The following is a 20,456-nucleotide window of genomic DNA, read 5'->3' on the forward strand; positions in this document are numbered from 1 at the left end:
TGCCAATAGAATAGGTGAAGAGATAAAAAAGTTCCTTGTTTTTTTTTGGGTTGCATGTTCAGGTCCTTGCCCACTTCATTTGCACAGTAATTTTTTTGCACTTGTTGTAACTCACTTGAGTGTTGTGCTTTACTTATTTTTTTCTGCCTTGGTTATTAATTAATAATTTTATCACATATATTTGTTTGTCCTCACTGGCCATTGCGTGGTATTTAATTCCACAAGTATTGCACATTTTGTTTGCGCATATCCTGCACGACGCCCTTCCCCCCCTTTCTTTCCCTCACCTTGTGCATGCAACCCCTGTAGATATAAATTTATTTATAATCATCAATTTACTTATTTATAACCATTAATTGCAGCTCACTATTAGCATCGTGACTTCCCAAGGAACTTCTTTATCTCTTCACCTATTCTATTGGCATACAGGCTTTCTCACCCCAGTATCCACCTTATATTTTATTCTTTTATATATATATATATATATATATATATATATATATATATTCTTCATTTTTATACTACCTTTTATGAATTGATTCTGTGATTTCAGATATACATATATGTATTTTTTAAACTATATATTTCAATAAAATCATTTTTATACATGATCATACTTGTCATAAGTTACTTCTAACTGGGGTATATTCACCATTTTGTTGTGTGGTCTTCCACACCTGTAGGTTGTCATATTTATACAAACTTAAAAGCATATACAAAATGCTTGCAGCTAGGATATATGAACAAATGTACTATTTTAGTTTCAATGGGGCAATAAATATAAACTTTATGGACAAAAAACGGTTTTGCCCATAACAACCAATCACAGTTCAGCATTAATATCTTAATGAGAAGAAAATGCAACCTGAGCTGTGATTGGTTGTTATGAGCAAAACCAGACAGTTTTTGTCTGTAGAGTTTTTATTCATAACCCCTAGTTGCTTCCAATAAACTAGAGGATTCTATGTAAGATTGTCCCTAAAAACGTAATAACCTGGGTCGCTCATACTTCAAGGATATAGTAATACCATACACTCTAATGTTCATCTGCTTGAGTGTCAAGAGAAGTCTTATTGTTCCCAGAATCCGCCCGAAATCTTATGGTGCCAAGGCCGTCTCTCAATCAGCTTAATGCTGTATATCTCACTTATCCCATCTAAGTCTTTGAGGCTTTTTAGGTTCCTTTAAGCTAGCCTATGGGAATTATTAGCAGCTGTTATCTTTACTAGGTATGAACCATGTTATGTACAACACTTTAATTGCTAACAGTCAGAAGTGCTATAGAAATATTGTACCGTATTCTATGTCTGTCACACAGCACAGTGATAGGAGTCTGAGGTGTCTCACTAGCAATGTGTATTGCTTATCATATCTTGCAGTCACCGACTGTCAGAAATGAGTGAAACTACAGTACAAAATGCCACAACTAAACTACAGCATTAACATTCATTCTATCTAGAAAAAGAAGTTTAGATTTTAAGTGTTTTTATAAAAAGAAAAGAACTTGCACTGCTTTCACTGTAGGTAGTGACTGTGCATTGGTTCAGTCCACAGTTAGCTAAGAAACAGTTGGGGCCGTTCATTGGATCGGTCCATTATTGGATTGGTCAAATATTGTATTGCGTTTCTTTATCTGTACTAGTCACTTCCACGGTTGTCTTTACAATGTAAGGACCTATAAATATGGGTGGGATTTGTGCAGTGGGATTGCCAGTTCTAGTCTAAAGTATGTAGAAATCCCTTAGTTTTACAGAATAATATGCACACAGCAACAAACAGTGGTAAGGGCACTAATAGGATGAAGTCTTCCTCCACCTATGGACAAGTGAGGACTAGTGTTGCTCGCGAATATTCGCAATGCAAATTTTATTCGCGAATATCGCATATTCGCGAATTAGCAAATATTCGCGAATATAGCACTATATATTCGCAATTACGATTTTTTTTTTTTACAGTAGACATCACAGTGATCATCCCTCTCTGCTTCCAGCTTGTGTGGTATAAAGAAGGCTCTAATACTACTGTGTGAGACTGGCGTACGAATTTTCGCATATGTGAACATTTGCATATGCTAATTTTCTTTATGCAAATTTTAGCATATGCATATCCATTCCGTGTATGCTAATTTTTGCATATGAAAATAAAACGCGAATATTACGAATATGCGAATTTAGCGAATATATGACGAATATTCGTCCATATATTTGCGAAATATCGCAAATTCGAATATGGCCTATGCCGCTCAACACTAGTGAGGACAACGCCCTTAAATACCAGACATCAACATTGATTTACAATGTATAAAAAAAACATGTTTTTCTTCCCAACTGCCACTTATTAAACATGTAAAAAAAACTTGGACAACAAATGTCTTCAGTCACTGAGGAAAGTATTTGCTAAATATAAGCCTTATTATTTTACTTACATACAATTCCTTGCTGCAAGGTCTCTGTGTACAAATTTTTTGCTTGCTAAATATTCCATCCCTTTTGCAACTTGTAGACCAAATCCTATGAGATCTTTCACTGTTGGGTTCTAAATGAAAACAGGGAATATATTAATATATGCATGAACATAGGATAAACTATAAATATTTATATGTAACACTTGTTCCGTTTCTTCTCAATGAAATATTCAATATGTTTAGCCTTTTCTGTTTGTTCACTTTTATCCATGAGCTGTGTTGGGCATTGTAGCTCTCCTCTATTCTCTAATGTTATTATTCTAAATGCTCTCCTTAGTCAATATCCCTGTGTATGACTTTGTTAACATTATATTTTATAATACTATACTCGACACGCAATAAACTGAATACAGACTGCTATAACTAGCAGCCTGTAGTCTGTTTACAGATGTCTTAAAAAGCCAAATATATGCATGGACAGTACACAGATATTTCTAGTGATATTTTTTATACCTATTCCTGTAACCATGACAAGGGGACATCTAGAGGAAAGAAGGTTTCACCATCATCACAGACAGAGATTCTTTACTGTAAGAGCAGTGAGACTATGGAACTCTCTGCCACATGATGTTGTGATGTCTGAATCAATAAACACGTTCAAGGGGTGTGTGGATGCTTTTCTGGAAAAATATAATATAGCACGTTATGGGTACTAGATTCATGGGGGATAGAACGTTGATTCAGGGATTTAATTTGATCGCCATACTGGGGTCCGGAAGGAATTATTCCTCTATCATGGGGCATTTGGCACCAGCCTCATGCGTGGCTTCCACTGGATCAACACAGTAGGGTTCTAGGTTGGACTTGATGGACTCTTGTCTTTTTTCAACCTTACAAACTATGTAACTATGTAAGAACATTAGATTTTCCCTGGGTATTGCGGCATACACAAAGAACTATACAGTATTAGAAAATTGTTTACACTGTTGACTCTTTAAACCAACTCCATATAATGTATAGTTGTCCATATTGTAAGCTCTGACCCTATATCCTTGTTTATTTATCATTTCAAGAGAAATAGGTTTAGACAGTGTCTGCAGGGCTGGCAAGGTACGGCCTGATGCATCATTTTGTGAATGTGCCCATGCATCGTGCTTCATTGCTTTAGTGCATGTGGTATATCAGGTCATCCAGCATGATACAACATTGTTGATATTAAACCATAATAGTTAGAAAATAGAAATTCAAGTCATATACATGATGTTAATGTAATTTTTTTTCTCTTTTTTAATTTTTTTGCAGTAAAAAAAATATATCTAGGAGGAGCTACCCATTTATAAAGACTTCCATCTCTATCTGTGTCTCTGTGTGATAAATTCTTTATGTACTTACATGGGATTCATTTCGGATAAAGTTCCTGAGATCTCCATGCTTCATGAATGGCAGAACTACCAGGGGAGAACCCTCTGTTGGCAGGCAGATGCCCAGCAAGGACAAAACATTTGGATCACTGAAATCTTTCATGATTATGCCTTCTTTGAGAAATTGGGAAACTTCTTCAATGTCTGTAATACCTTAAAGATTTAATGAAGACACAAGGCACATAGGTGACATAAATGAATAGTGGTAGTATGAAGAGAAGTATGAAATATGTTATGTCATATGATCACATTGTTTTATTACTGGATTTCTTGAGCTATATCCAATTCAGGGATTTTCAGAGTACAAATGTACAAGTCATTAAAGAAATGTTTAAAACTGATAAAGGAAGAGCGTAGAAGTTACCCCTAGCAACCAATGAGGATGTTACTTTTATTGGCCTAAATAATGAGGTCTAAAATCTGATTGTATGCAATTGGTAAATTGCCTATTTCCCTTCGCAACAATTTTTCAGATTTTGGTGATCTGTTCTGGGGATAGGCCTTTAGTTTAGTAGTCTTTGAAACTTCTTTAAGGTGAGTAATAAACCTAATAGTAGATTTACTGGAAACATTTATTTACATATGTTGGGCAACCTAAAAAAATGTATTGGGCAGAAATCATAAATTATTGTGTAAACAGGGAAAAACTATTGTGTAATTCTCATCCTCCCACTATGTTATAATTGCTTTCAGGTACAAGCTACTTTTCTATGCCAGATGTTTAGTTTATATACACTTAAAAAGGGAATAAATAGGTGTTATATTGTTGATCAGTTGAGTGGTCTCCAAGCCAATCCTCAAGGCCGATCAACAGTTACCCCATTAAAATAAAACAGGGGGAAATGTCTAATCTTGAACTGTTGGTTGGCCTAGCGGACTGGGTTGGGGACCTCTTGTTCAGTTCCTCCATTGCTCTGTGCTACTTTTACATTTTCAGGTTTTGGTGGTAAAACACAACTGAGGGTCATGATTCCACTTGTAGTGATTTTGTGCAGATTTTATTAATCCATATTGTAAAAATTACCACTGTGCTTGTCATACATAATAGATGTATATTTTATGATTAGTTGCAAAGGTTCAGGCTAGTGCTGTTTATCAGGTTGTGTGTGGAAGTAGCTATACATTAAACCAGGCACAAGGATAGCGCCTGCAGACTGGGATGCATAGTGGTGGGGTTTTTCTGGTCTCAGTATTTCACCTTTTGACAACATATTTGTGAATAACATATTCTTTCATTATGTGTCTATAGTTTTTTTTTATCTGCTGGGTTTCAATGCATACATTTTTTTTCATTTTAGATTCTATTTAATTCAACAATCAAGTTCCTATAATAGACTTTATCAGTGTATAATCAAGGCAAAAACCACAGTGGATCAGCATATATAATAGTAATTGACACTTTTTCCACAGATATTTTTCAATGCTGATAGTACATACAGACTTAACAGGCATATATATTTTTGTCACACTTACGGTTTAGAGATTTCACTGCGCAATGCAATTTCTTCCCACCAGTATCTAAAAGGGTACCGTGATACACACATCCAAAGTGTCCTAAAACGCAACCAACATCTAGGTATTACATTCCCCAACAAGGCCAGTATTAGTTTTTAATATCTTCACATTATACAAATAACTGTGTACAAATTCTATACATATAAATACGTGTATTGAATAATACTTTGAATAAATTCTTACCTCTTCCTATTACTTTATTGAAGTGCACTATAAGACGGTCCACCCCAATAACCATGTGCTCTATTTCTTTCACAAGATCTGCACTTAGGGCACTTAAATCAATATGGACATATGTCTGTAACAACGGGCTGGCAATGTCTGAATCTCCACTTGACAATATTGGGGATAAGTCTCTATGAGGATACTGAGCTGTTCGGCATGAGCCACCATGAGAAGAATTTGGAAACTGATCTAAAATATAGAAAGAGAAAGAAAAACTGATTGTAGCCCCTTACAAGCTTGATACTTGATATCTTTTTCTTAAGCTATAAAAAATGGTTAAAAAAATGTAAATAGGGTTATAAAAAGGTATAAAATGCCCTTTTCTATTTAACTCATAACATTATTCTTAGAGCTATAATAAGTTAATATAATTTACATATTACATTTAATAGAAACTACAGGTGATAGATTAAATGATGTGTGTTCAGCTTTAAGATCAAGGTTCAGTAACTATGAAACCAAGGAAATGCCAGGAGGTGATTCATATCCTGCAGTCTTAAGAATGAGAATAGCAATCTTCATCTTATCAGGAATGCAGAGAAGCAGATAGAGAAATATAGAAGAGGAAAGAAGAAATATATTGTTTATCCGATGGTCAGATTAAAATCAAATAGAAAACAGAATGTGGAACTCAGGAGTCCTTTTGCTGCACTGCAAGTGAGACCAGTGCAAACCTCATTCGACTTCAGGGGAATAAACTGACTTATACAACTTTACTACAAACTGAGAGAAATGAGGACTTCAAACCCAGCAATTTACCTTTGCAATAAGATTGTGATTTTTTTCCATTAAAGGGGTTCTATCTATCTATCTATCCATTTATCTCCTATATATCTATCTATCTATCTATCTATCTCCTATCTATCCATTTATCTCCTATCTATCTTTCTCCTATCTATCTATCTCCTATCTATCCATTTATCTCCTATCTATCTATCTCCCTATCTATCTATCTATCTATCTATCTATCTATCTATCTATCTATCTATCTAATCTATATATCATCTATCTATCTATCTAATCTATATATCATCTATCTATCTATCTATCTAATCTATATATCATCTATCTATCTATCTAATCTATATATCATCTATCTATAAATCTATCTATATATATCCAAGGAGAGCAGCACAACCTCAGGAGTATTCTGTAATAGGTGCACGATATGCAGGTGCCTGGGTTTGGGCTCCACTTGTAGTAGTAATCCAGAAAGTAGCAGCACACAAAAAATGGGATAAAAAAAGGTGTATTTTATTCCATTATTCCAGTGCAAAAATCAGGAGAGCAACATTTCTGCAGCCTCTCACCTCCATTATCAAGCCCCTTGGGGCTTGATAATGGCGGCGAGAGGCCGCAGAAACGTTGCTCTCCTGATTTTTGCACTGGAATAATGGAATAAAATACACCTTTTTTATCACATTTTTTGTGTGCTGCTACTTTCTGGATTACTATCTATCTATCTATCTATCTATCTATCTATCTATCTATCTATCTGTCTGTCTGTCTATCAAACATGCCAAGAAATCTGCAGCACACAAGTCCAATAGGTGAAAAAATGAAAAAGTGCTTTATTCCATTTCCAGTGTTACAAGAATCAGGCTATGTTTCAGCAGCCCCATGCCACCTTTTTTTGGCATGAATGATGACGCTTGAAAATGGCGACATGGGGCTGTTGAAACATAGCCCGATCCTTCTAACACTGGAAATCGAATAAAGCACTTTTTCATTTTTTCATTTATTGGACTTGTGTGCTGCGGATTTCTTGGCATTTTGTATTGAATCTGAGCCCTTCACCAAGACTCATCTGTCTGAAAGCACCACTGCTTTTCCTGAAAGGATTTATGTCGCTGTGCTGTTCTTCTGGTGGGTATCTATTTACCTATCCATCCTTGTTATACATGTCTGTCTTTATAGATGTTACAACCTCTGGAAAAAATAGTCAAGATCAAAAAAATCCTGCTCTGGCATTTCTGGTGACAAAATATTTTTGAGATAAGGACCTCACTAATAATACAATAAACACTTGTTCCCACTTTCAACTGACAGAACAACTTTGCATCTTGGAAGACCAATTTTTAAAATTTCCACCGTAAACTTTCAAATTCAGATTCAAACTTTTTTCTGCCAATGACATAGAGTTGATATTTCTTTTCTCTATCTCTCCTAGATTTACAGTGGGAAACGATAACTTCATCATCAAAAAAACTATTTTCTATTGCTGGAAAAAGAAAAAATGTTGGAACAACACCGGGCAAAAATCCCAGCATTTTCTCTTTGGTCAACGCAGATTGGTGATCCATTCTTGAATATTACTTTTCTCCAGTCGTCCACTCAGCCCCCTGTAACATTGTTTTTTCTGTTTAGGTGGAGTCTGCTGACACCTCTGTCCATGTCAGAAACTGTCTAGAGCAGGAACAAATCCCAGGTTGTGGTGCTAGCAATCTGTCAGCATTGTTCCATTTCCTAATGTTAAATAAGTAAGCAGGCCTGTGTACATAGCAAAAATTTTTACAGTGGTCACTCATAACACAATATTCATTGGTTCCAGAATGACCATTGTATGTTGAATATATTTTATCTGCAGACCAAAACTCTATGAAAAACGAATAAGTAGTTCTGAAGTCCCAAAATGTCATTCCAAAAGAGAAAATGATCATAATAAAAGAATAACCAGCTTACCCTGACTCAGGTAAAGAGCATGTACTATGCTGTAGGGAGGTGCTACTGGACAGCCAATCATGCATGCATGCACTTCAGTAGTACAGGGGTTTTACCAGTTAAATGCCAACTGATTGGTAGATAAAACTACTAAAAATTACAGCAGCATCCCATCGGGTAATAACGTTCTGGCATTTAGTAAAGTTCTAACAGTGTGTTGTTCACCCTGTAGAGTTGTGTAAAAGACACAACTAGTTATAATCGCATCCCAACTATCGAAAGGTGGTACTGCCTTCCCAGTGTTGGCTCAGCAAAAATCACAATGAAAAAGATATGTGCTAGTATCGAAACACGCCTGTAAACCATGCCATCCACCACATTGAGAAAGATACGTGCAATTATCGTCACGCATCTGTGTTTGGCTGAATAAATGTTTTTCTTATACTTTCATCCAAAATTTCTTTGGGATTTTATACAGTGGGTAGCACCCTATACAACCAGCCTTTACATCTGATTGGTAGAATCATCAAGCCATTCACGAGTGCACCCTATACAACCAGCCTTTACATCTAATTGGTAGAATCATCAAGCCATTCACGAGTCGGAGATCCAGACTGCAACATTGTATGTTGGCTATGGTCATTGTATGTTGAAAATATTAGAACCTGCGGCCATTGTACCTTGAGAAACCACTGTACATTTTTCTGTATTTACTTTTGCGAAACAAAAATCTGAAAAAAAATGCTAAAAAATATTCTCCATTCAGGTCTCCCACTTCCAAATACACAAACAGAAAAAATTGGGAAGCTTTTCCTTAAAACTTTACTCTTATTATTCCTATTAAAAGACTTGATACTAAACTACAAAAAACTATAAAATTGATATTCCACTTTTTGACCGCCACCAGTGTATCTTGTATAGGCCTCTTTCACACTACCGTTGTCACGCGGTAGTGTGACAGCCATTGGGGCCGCCGGGCAGAATAGCAGGAGAAAAAAATACTGCTTGCACCGTCTTTTTTCTCCTGCTACTCAGCCGCGCCCGATGGACGCCATTGACTATAATTGGGTCCATTGGACCTGCTGTTGCCCGTTGTGCCCCATCAAAATGACGGCCGTCAAACTAAAAAAAAACACTTAACGGCTGTTCTCGACGGGGGCACAAAGAAAGTCTCTAATAGATGTACTTTCTGCCACAAATATGAAAGTCTCTTAGGAGTTATTAACATCCCCATGCACTGTATCAAAAAACGCAGTTCTTACTATTAACTCTGTCCTTACTGCATGTAAATCCAAAACAGCTGACATATTCCTTATTAGCAGTTACAAAGGATCACATTTTCTGTATCCATATACAGAAGGAGACGGCATACACAATCCTTATTGAGTACCCAGAATGGGGAAATTTATTAATATGTGTCTGTGTGCAGCCACTCCACAGTCTGTTTTTTTTTTTAGCTGTGTTTTCGGCTTGCGTGTGTCAAATTTATCAAAATGGTGCACAGGCTTTGATAAATTTTGCACACATGAAAAGTCACCTCAGAACTTGCTGTAGGATGTAACTTTTCTTTCTCTCTTTTCTCTAAGACATGGCAGAGGTGGTATGAATTAGCATTTTTTTTTTTTACATTTGTGCATTATTTTTGGGCCTTTATTAAAAAGATGCAGTTAATAAATCTCATCCACTGCATAGTCAAGAATGAAGCACTGCATCTCACAGTCACTTTTGTCAAAATTGCCTAACTTCTGCCAAGTTGCACCAAATTTCAGCCAATAAAATTTCAGGAAGGCAATGATAAATCTCCCCCAATGACTTCGCTCCTTTACTCTTGGTACAAATGTGTCTACTTGCGGTTTTTGCAACTGTTCATGTGAATATAACCACTTGCGATTTTTGTAACCAAGGTGCTTACTGGACTCACAGCCTGGAAAGTCTCATGTAATCTGGAGACTCTGACCAATGTCCTATTTGTTTTTTTTTTTATATTATTGTCCATACACTTACCGCCTGATTAATCATAAGCTGACCACAGTAATCAGGTCTGTGGTGTCTTGACAAGTTCCATAGATGTAACACAAAATAATTGTTTATTATGCCTGCCAGACACTTCCAACAGCATACTCTGTCCGAGCCTATGCTGTCCCTTGTAGGTTTATGGCCCCCGAAGTCATTAGTATATAATTACAGGAAATCATGACAAGAAACACAACAAGTATGTAGAACAAGTGTTCTCAGATAACTAATAAAGGATCCCTACCTTCTGGAAATGTAGACCGGTAGTCCACAGATTCACTGGATACCATTTCAGTTGTAGGACTTACACTCCTTGCACTCACAAGTCTATCTAAATGAGGTGTATGTACCCTGCCATCAAATAGGACTCGCTCACTGCCTATATCTGTAAAGAAATATAGTTAGAATGTGGGATGTAGGCCCTCGCAATAAACAGAAGACTCCAAAGTAACTGAAGAACAAACTCTTTTCTTACCTTTGCGCTGTTTTTTCTTTCTTACACATATGAAAATCCCTAGTACAATCGATAGCAGCAAGAGACAGGACACAATCCCAGTAACAATTCCTGTGTAATTGTGGTTTGGTTGGATTTTTACCTTCCCAATGACAATGGAGGAGGCTTCCTGCAGGAGCTACAATTAGAAAAGTATATCAAAAGTAATTAAAAAGTAATTCAAAAGTAATTCAGCATATACTTATCTCTCTGCCAAAAAAAAATCTTCAAGGGCAGGGTCAGGACAAGATGCCTGATTGTGGGGGTCCTGCCGCTGGGGACCCCGCAATCTTCCATGCAGCATCCCGCTTTCACCAGCTTCCAGAGCGAACATCGCTCCCGGTCTGATGAATCATGGTCACAGGACCAGAGTATTGCTCCAGAGGCTGATGACAGCGGGTTGCTGTATGAAAGATTGCGGGGTTCCATGCAGCGGGACCCCCGCGATCAGGCATCTTATTCCCTATCCTTTGTATAGGGGATAAGATGTCTTAGGGCCGGAGTACCCCTTTAACGGCTGCTATTGTAAGTTGTAAATGTTCACTACACTGAATGCCTAGTGAGGGGGGTCTAAACAGTCAGAAGTGCACCTGCCTAGAGCAGCTTCTTCAGATAATTACGACGACGCTCTACACGCGCTACAAGTGATAGAAGATTGTAATTCACAGCAGGCGTGCAGATCAATTATTCATGATTTACCATAAAAGACATTTGGAAATTTCAATCAACGGCAGCCAAACAACTGCTATACAAATACTGTAGAGCAAAATGATTATAAGGTGAGAACACGCTGACCTTCAGTAATAATATATACACAAATGTAGGAAGACAAACTCCATGGACAAATCGGAACAGGTCATACCTCTATTTTCAGCTCACTGTTGCTTCTGATCAAGTCACTAGAAACAGCACAAGAGACAAAATCTGATTTGGATTGAATAATTTCGCAGCTCTTGTTACCCACTTTCAGCACTTCTCCTCTTACTGCGTCAGAATCAATATTATCTCCCTGAAACAGAATGATAAGCACCATTATAGAAAACAATAATTCATTGAGTTCGCCTTCAAAGTTCTCTTGACTATATTTTGGCATGGGTCAAAGCTTTACTAAATATTTTATGTGATGATTGGGAAGATGGTAGATTTGGTAGGATTGAGCCGTAAAACAGAGGAGCAACTACTGACGCAGCTGTACTGAACCAGGCACTGTGCAGGAAATTAAACTTTATTTGTACTTTTAATACATCAGTAGTCAGGAACATAAGGTTAAAGGTCTACCATTGATATGTCATTGTTTCTCCATGCTCTTGTCTACTATATGGGTACCTCATGCTCTGATATGTTTGAATTTCTTTATGGGAATTGGAAATTTGTTCTGCTTCCTTGTTCTATTGTTTATATTGTTGGCAAAAGTTCAATAAAAACTTCAGGTGGAAAAAGAACTTCAATTTATGTTGCCAAACACTTCGATGGCAAAATCTTTAAAGGGTACCTCTCATCAAATAAACTTTTGATATATTTTAGATTAATGAATGTTGAATAACTTTCCAATAGCATGTTAATGAAAAATATGCTTCTTTCTATTGTATTTTTCCCAATCAGTCCTGTCAGCAAGCATTTCTGACTCATGCTGGAGTCCTAAACACTAAGAGCTGCCAGCCTGCTTTGTTCACAGCCAAACAGGCTGTGAACAAAGCAGGCTGGCAGCTCTGAGTGTTCTCCTTTGTGAACAAAGCAGACTGGCAGCTCGTATTGTTTAGGACTCCAGCATGAGTCTGAAATGCTTGCTGCCAGGACTGGTAGGGAGACCCCTAGTGGTCATTTCTTCAAAGTGGAAAATTAAATAGAAAGAAGCATATTTTTTAATAACATGCAATTGTGAAGTTATTCTGCATACATTAATCTATAATATATCAAAAGTTTTTTTGATGATAGGTACCCTTTAATGATCAGGAGTTTAGCTATAAGGGGTGCAGAGGTAACAGCTGCACCCAGGCCCTGGTGTCATAAGGGGTCTCAAAAATGTTTTTCTTCTAGTGTTTTAAATAGTGTATGATAGCCAGAAGTAACTTTTTCGGTCAAATGTGCTACAGTGGAATAGGACCAGATTGGCTAGCTTTTACCGCTCACTTGTGTCAAAAAAAACTTGGCCACAGTCAAGGAAGGCTTTCTTTACACCTACCATGCAAATGCAACCATAAGAGATAGACTATTCAATAGCTCAACCTCACACTGGCATCCTCACTTAGGACACAGTTGATAACAAAAATCCCAAAATGTCCATGCAAATAGGAACAACAATGCTGTCACCATGCTGAAATATAGGCAATGTGTTCCAAAATCACAACATAGTGAATGGTACCAACTGCACTCTGGAAGTAAACAGTCAACATGGACAAGCACCTATAGTCTACTGAAATACTATAAAGTTGTTGGCTTTAATATCCAATAGTACAGTGCTTAAGAGTTACAAAAATATAGACATAAAGGACATAAAAATGTGCAAAAACAGTTAGGGCCACTTCAAAATTCAGCTTGGAAATTTAGGGTCACACATTACTGACAATGGATTGCAAGCTATGGAGACTGGAATTTAACTGGACAAAGATTCCGCAGTGTGCATGGACCCTTACTATCATGACATTATTTTTACTCCACGGCCCATACACAGAAAGATGTTAATTACAAAAAGCAGGTCTGGGGAGTATTTATTTTAACAAAGTTTTGGAGACAATTTGGAGATGGAGAAGGAAATGGATGTTTGTAAATAAGATAACTTTTATCATCCGACTGTCATCCTATCAGTGTAGGGTAATTGGAAGCATGCTCCCCAATGAGGGCAATAAAACCCCAAAAATTTGTTTAACTGCAAAAACCCAAGACATCACAAATACCCTGTTTTTTTTAATTTCTGGGTCACTTTTGAATGGAAACAACCCACCAGACCTACCTTATTGGAGACACTCTTGACCCAGCATCTACTCATCACAATTTATCTGTTGTCAAAACTCCTCACATCCTAGGGCTACATTCACATGCTGGAATGTACGCATGGAGAATCTTTGTGCGGACACTCCGGACACTGTGGGGTGCCGGCATATTCCGGTGCCAGGACTGGAATGCGCTGTCTATGGCATTTTCAGCTGGAAACATCTGGCACGGAAATTTCACCGTGTGTGCAGCAGAATCCTGTTGAATTCAATGGGACTCTGCTGCAGCGCAATCTCGGTGATCTGGCATGGAAATTCCGCCATGTGAACCTGGCCTTATGCTGGCCCATTTTTCCTTCTGTACATTTAAATGCTTCTAAACATCAACTGACTGTTTAACTTCTAGCCTAATATATCCCACCCCTTGATGGGTGCCATTGTAACAAGATAACTAATGTTACCCATTTCACCTGTAAGTGGATTTAATGTTATGGCTGATTGGTGACACAGATAAACAATTTAGTTGACATTTATACTGTAAATAAATAATAATACTAATAAACTGTAAAGTTTACCTTAATTTCTAGGATATTTCCCATTGAAATCACCAAAGGTTTATCTAATGATTTAAATATAGGATTATGTACAAAAATAAATTCAAAGGTAGTAGATATGGCTCCATCGAAAACGAAATGAGCTTGGGTTACAATTGGTGGCTTCAGGCTTAGTCCTTTCAAGGATGGGGTTGAAGAGCAGGTTAGCTCAGATGATGATCTATGGACACAGGTCTAGAAAAAAAGGAAAAAAGTAAAAAAAAATACAAGGCTTGCACAATATTCAAAGAACTCATTGAGACAACCCCTTTTTCTGTCGTAATTATTACAATAAAGAATGGTAGCACAACTAAAGACACCCCTTCATTTGATAATACATAGAACGATGTCTGGGGTTCACAAGCAAGTGGTTTTCTTAACCATGTTTTAATGGTAATTTCCAAGGAAACCTGTAACAAAAACATTCCCATTTAGTCTTCCAAAAAGCACATTGTACATTGTTGCTGCCAGTGACAACTCATTCTTGTACGGCACCTAATACTATTGCTGACGTCTTCCCTTACCACAAAGAAACCATAAATCACAATAAGTATCTAAACTGGAAAGATACTTCCAGATGAGACGCTTTTATAACTTCGTTGTGATGACTTTATTAGTGTCAAAGTTTACTTCACGTTGATTACAGACTTCGCAGCAGCTTATTCACAGGGAACCCCTCGCAGTGTCTGACATCATACGGTTAATGCATAACTAATCACTCAACCACACACAGGGTGACAACAATTAATTGCCAACCAGTGGGATCCTCATCTTGTGCACATCTAAACAGTAGAACATTTCAGCCTTATTGTCTTTTAGGGATTATTTCTATTATATAGTTACATCGTACAGTTAAAAAGAAGACACATGTCCCTCAAGTTCAAGCAAGAAGGGGAATAGATGGCTCAAGGGAAGGGGAATGGGTTTTGCTGTGACCAGTTCCTCAGGTAGACTGTTCCACATATTCATAGGAGGAGATTTTTTCAAAACCTGCGCAAAGGAAAAGTTGCCCATAGCAACCAATCAGATTGCTTCTTTTATTTTTAAAAGGGCCAGTGCCAAATCAAAGAAGCAATCTGACTGGTTGCTATGGGCAACTGGGCAAGTTTTCCTCTGCACAAGTTTTGATAAATCTCCCCCATAGTTCTTGGTAAATAGGGCTTGTTGTCTCTGGAGACTAAACCTTTTTTTTTCACCAGGCGGAGGGAGTGCCCCCTTGTTTTTTTTAACTGAAACACCTTTTCCCCTAATGGTTTGTATGGCCCATTTATATACTGAACCCCAAGTTGTTGGGTCCCTGAAGCTTTTGCCTGATCTGTCAGCCCTGATTGATTGATCTTTCCCTGTTTAGGTATAGGGAGAGGTCTATCAATCAAGGCTGGTGGGGCAGAAACCACCGGGTGCCACCCCAATGTCATGTGTTGGCCAGCATGAAAGTGATAAAAGGTTAATGTTAATGAACAGATGTTAATATCCTTTCATACTCCTTCCATCTTACCACAAACAATGTCATTTAAGGTTTGAATATATGCATGTTATTCTCTTTTGCTGTCCACAGTAAATTGGTCATTTACTTACTGCCCGGAAAATACACTACTTTTTTTTGCTTCACATCGACCTGTGACATAACAACTCTTCCTGCACAAGTGACATTCCATATACTAAACTATGAACCCCAAATACTAGCTCTGGTATATTTTCAAGGCAGTAAGTATATTAGTATTTTTTTGTGAAGAGAGAAGGAAAACAATTGAAGGGGTACTCCACTGCCCCAGCGTTTGGAACTAAATGTTTTGAATGCTGGGGCAGTGGAGTACCCCTTTTAAACCACAACTGTGTTTAAATAGCATTGTTCTTATAAGTAATGAATCTTTTTTTTTTTTTTTTTTTACTCAAAGCAAGAACAAGAAGTAAATGGCATATAAAAAATTGAAAAAAGTGACGCGAGGCCGGCAGTATTTGGTGTGGATCCCTTGGGATGCAAATGGTTAGGCAGCAGACAGTAGATGAGGTCAAATGATAAGCTAGGTTTATGGTAACTGAATCAGGAAATAATATACCTACACAAAGTAGTGGAACAAAATATTACTGTGCATAGGGAAAAATCTGGCAATCAGTTACAGGTGGGGAGCCTGCATGATCAATACACTGGACTCCTAGTTTATAGTGCTTAACACTGCCATAAATTACCTGTAGGTCTCAAACAAAAATTCACATACTGTATATGACATACCACCCGTGTGTTCTTGCTATGTCATGCTGCTTTCAGAGAGACTATAACTGTGCTGACAGGTTTTCTTTATGTTCTTTCTAGCTGAGTACCCGGCGTTGCCCGGTTTTTCCTTCCCTGTTGTGGAGGAAAATCGACAGAGGAAGCTTTTGACTTCATATCCCATCCTCATATATTGTTGTCATATCCCAACCCCATATCCCCACCTCCTATCCCATCCTCCTATCTCAACCTCCTATCTCGACCTCCTTTCCCATCCTCCTATCCCGTCCTCATATCCCGTCCTCCTATCCTGTCCTCCTATCCCCTCCTCCTATCCCGTCCTCCTATCTCAACCTCCTATCCCGACCTCCTATCTCGTCCTCCTATCCCGTCCTCCTATCTCGACCTCCTATACCGACCTCCTATCCTGTCCTCCTTTCCTGTCCTCCTATCTTGACCTCCTATCTCGACCTCCTTTCCCATCCTCCTATCCCGTCCTCATATCCCGTCCTCCTATCCTGTCCTCCTATCCCCTCCTCCTATCCCGTCCTCCTATCTCGACCTCCTATCCCGACCTCCTATCCCGTCCTCCTATCCCGTCCTCCTATCTCGACCTCCTGTCCCGACCTCCTATCCTGTCCTCCTTTCCTGTCCTCCTATCTTGACCTCCTATCTCGACCTCCTATCCCATCCTCAAATTCCGTCATCATATCCCGTCCTCCTATCTCGACCTCCTATCTCGACCTCCTATCTCGACCTCCTATCTCGACCTCCTATCCCGACCTCCTATCCCATCCTCCTTTCCCTTCCTCATATCTTGACCTCCTATCTCGACCTCTTATCCCGACCTTCTATCCCGTCCTCATATCTTGTCCTCCTATCTCGTCCTCCTATCTCGACCTCCTATCTCGACCTCCTATCCTGACCCGTAATATGTGTACCAGGTATTGAAATATCTCCAGCCATACGGAAGTTATGTGGGAACATACATTTCCCATTGATTTGCATGAGACTTTAAACAAAAACCCCGACCCTCACAAATGGGGGTAGTTAAGGGTTAAATTAACTATCCTATATTTTAAGTTGAAATATAAGTAACATGTGACCAAATATTATCGAAATATCTCAAGCCGTTTGGAAGTTATGCAGTAACATGTATTTCCCATAGACTTGTATGGGACTTTAAACAAAAACCCCGACCCTGGCAAATGGGGGTGGGTAAGGGTTAAATTACCTATCCTATGTTTGTTGTTGACATAAAAGTAACATGTGTGCCAAGTTTAATGTTCATATCTTTAGCTGTTTGGATGTGATGCTGGAACATACACACATACACACACACATACATATACACATACATACACACATACATACACACACACATACATACACACACACAAAAATTGGTCGGCATTTATCATTGTGAAGCATTTTTCTACACCTTTTTTGTGTGTGCTGGAAATGTGTAGGAGCACCACATTTATTAAACGGTCACAGGGCATTTGATAAAATTTGTGCAGGTCACATTTTCTGAAATTTCTCTCTTCACATACACCAAAAAGCTCAGCTAAGTCTGGGCTGGTGTAGTTTTAGAGACTTTTCAGTGGCTTTGCGCCTTTTTTGCGCCTTTTCACAAAAAGGCGCAGTTCATAAAAACCTTCTATATCATGTGTATTGCCAAAATCAGTGGATTACAACTCAAAATCACCAGAAATGTGTAAACCAAAAGGTGCAAAAAAGGCGCAAATACACACTGCTTGCGCCTTTTGTAGACACAAAAAACAGTCTAAAGACAATGATAAATGTCAGCCATTGAGTTTTATATACATAGATTATAAGCAAGTATACAGTCGGAAAGAGTTAATATGAAATTAGTTGACTTTCCACTTGAGTTACCAGAATGAGTCAGATGTATAATACAACATAATATAAAACTGTGGCTCACACATTGTAAACTGCCAATAAAAGGTGCAGTAGCTGCCATCAAGCGGGGAAGGTTTCAAAGAAAGATTTAGTCATATATATGAACTCTACCCACAGGACATCCATAAAGGAAGTGCAGCATGGGAGGTGTATTCTTTGGAAATAACCTGACACCTTGAGGCTTACAGCCAACTTAAGGTGTCTGTTAAAACATCAAAAGTTTCGACATGTGTGGTGAATTACATTATTGAAATGTGCACCCTTTCTTCTAATTGTACCTTGTACTTTAACTGTCTCAAGTTTTAATAAAAACAGAGGAAAAAAGAAATTCAATCCATATGTATCAAAAAAAGAACAAACTAAGAATAAAAAAATTAATCTAGCTGAAATAGAAACACATTAAAGAGATGCTCCGCCCCTAGACATCTTATTCCCTATCCAAAGGATAGGGAATAAGATGTCTGATTTCGGGGGTCCCGCCGCTGGGGACCCCCGCGATCTCGGCTGCGGCACCCCAGACATCCGGTGCATGGAGCGAATTTTGCTCCGTGCTGGATGACTGGTGATGCGGGCCGGAGGCTCGTGACGTCATGGTCACGCCCCGCTCGTGCCATCACAGTCACGCCCCCTCAATGCCAGTCTATGGGAGGGGGAGGGGCGTCCATTATGCTCCCTCCCTAGACTTGCATTGAGGGGGTGTGGCCGTGAAGTCATGAGAGGGCGTGGCCGTGACGTCACAAGCCTCCAGCGCTGCACCCAACGCTCTAAACGAATGCCGGGTGCAGCAGTGATAGGGGATAAAATGTCTAGGGGCGGAGTACCCCTTTAAGACTGCAAGTCTGCAACTTTCTTTCTTGTAGGCAGGAATTCTTGCAGACAGTCTCTGTTCATACATACGTCCTATTAGAACACATGGACATCGTGGAGGAGGCAAAGAGGGACTCTTATTTTACATGGTAGTCCATGCACTTTAATGTATCCTAAATAGATTGTGCTTTGTGATAGTTGCCATTAGCATCCTGCAGTGGTAGCAGCTGACTGCAGGTGTTTATACCTGTTTGGTTAAGTGTTACACTTTCGAAAGATTGCTTTTTACAGTATATATGTTAAACTGAACTTTGAAAGAAAATAAATGTCATTGCTAAACCAGGTTGTAATGTCCCAGTACAGGACATGGTCCTGTACTACCCTTAGGCCCTGTCAGGTTGAGACCCTCAGTAACCTGGGTGCTCCCCTGCATGGTCTCCCCCTGTTGTTTCAAGAATGTTGTGTATATCACTTTAATACCTAGACAGTATCCTAATGTACAGGTAGTACAAAGGACCTGTGGGAGGTCTCAAGGACCTGTGTAAGTCTGTCACATGTTATGTTATGCAGTCACATGATTTGTTGTCACATGTTCTCCCAGAGAGCACCAGCTTAACCTATGACCTGCAGCTTGACCAATGGGCTTTAGTCCAGTCCCGTACTATATAAAGGGGCGGCCATTATAACTCTCACTCTCTTCTCTTAGCTCTTAGCTTATGTTACCTTACTGAGCACAGCAAACACCAGAGATCTCAGTGTAAGTGATCAGCATCTGGAAGACCCCAAAAGCTACAGTCATTCCAGTAAATCTCAAGTTTATGTCTGTTGTAACCGAAACTAGTCAAGTCCTGCATATAGTCAAGTCAAGTCCAATCTCGAGTCAAAGTAATTACAAGTATATTGGTCCAGCAAGCTGCGAGGTCCTTCTGGGTCCTGGTCACCTCTCTGGGAATCTGGCCTTAGCTGTGAAGATAATTCCATCTGTCTTATACTCAGTAAAGCCTCCGTTTGACCATAACTGGTTGTGGACTTTCATTTCACTACTAGCAACTGGGACAGCGGAGGAACCAGGCGTGTGGTGTTCCAGAACCCTAAAACCAGACTGGCGTCACGGACACTAGGGTTTAACAACAATCTGATTGTTATACAAGGGGTTAATACAATCTGATCCCACCACTCACACCACTACACCCGTGGTCCCGCCATACACCCGTGGGTCACCACAAGGTTTACTAAAACCATATTGTAACTTCATCATA

General features: G+C 38.8%; 1 protein-coding gene across 1 annotated transcript in view; it reads right to left on the reverse strand.

Annotated features, from left to right (window-relative positions):
* The window catches only part of MET (MET proto-oncogene, receptor tyrosine kinase), a 143,048-nt gene that overhangs the window by 18,281 nt on the left and 104,311 nt on the right, over positions 1–20,456 (reverse strand). Inside the window, exons 11-18 of the mRNA XM_056573853.1 lie at positions 14,238–14,450; positions 11,595–11,741; positions 10,715–10,871; positions 10,484–10,624; positions 5,524–5,754; positions 5,299–5,379; positions 3,797–3,978; positions 2,426–2,535 (exon numbers count right to left, since the gene is read on the reverse strand). Of these exons, the coding sequence (XP_056429828.1) occupies positions 2,426–2,535; positions 3,797–3,978; positions 5,299–5,379; positions 5,524–5,754; positions 10,484–10,624; positions 10,715–10,871; positions 11,595–11,741; positions 14,238–14,450 (1,262 nt within the window). The remainder of the gene's footprint in view (positions 1–2,425; positions 2,536–3,796; positions 3,979–5,298; positions 5,380–5,523; positions 5,755–10,483; positions 10,625–10,714; positions 10,872–11,594; positions 11,742–14,237; positions 14,451–20,456) is intronic.

The sequence above is a fragment of the Hyla sarda genome, chromosome 4 (genome assembly GCF_029499605.1).
Source record: "Hyla sarda isolate aHylSar1 chromosome 4, aHylSar1.hap1, whole genome shotgun sequence".
Taxonomy (NCBI): Eukaryota; Metazoa; Chordata; class Amphibia; order Anura; family Hylidae; genus Hyla; species Hyla sarda.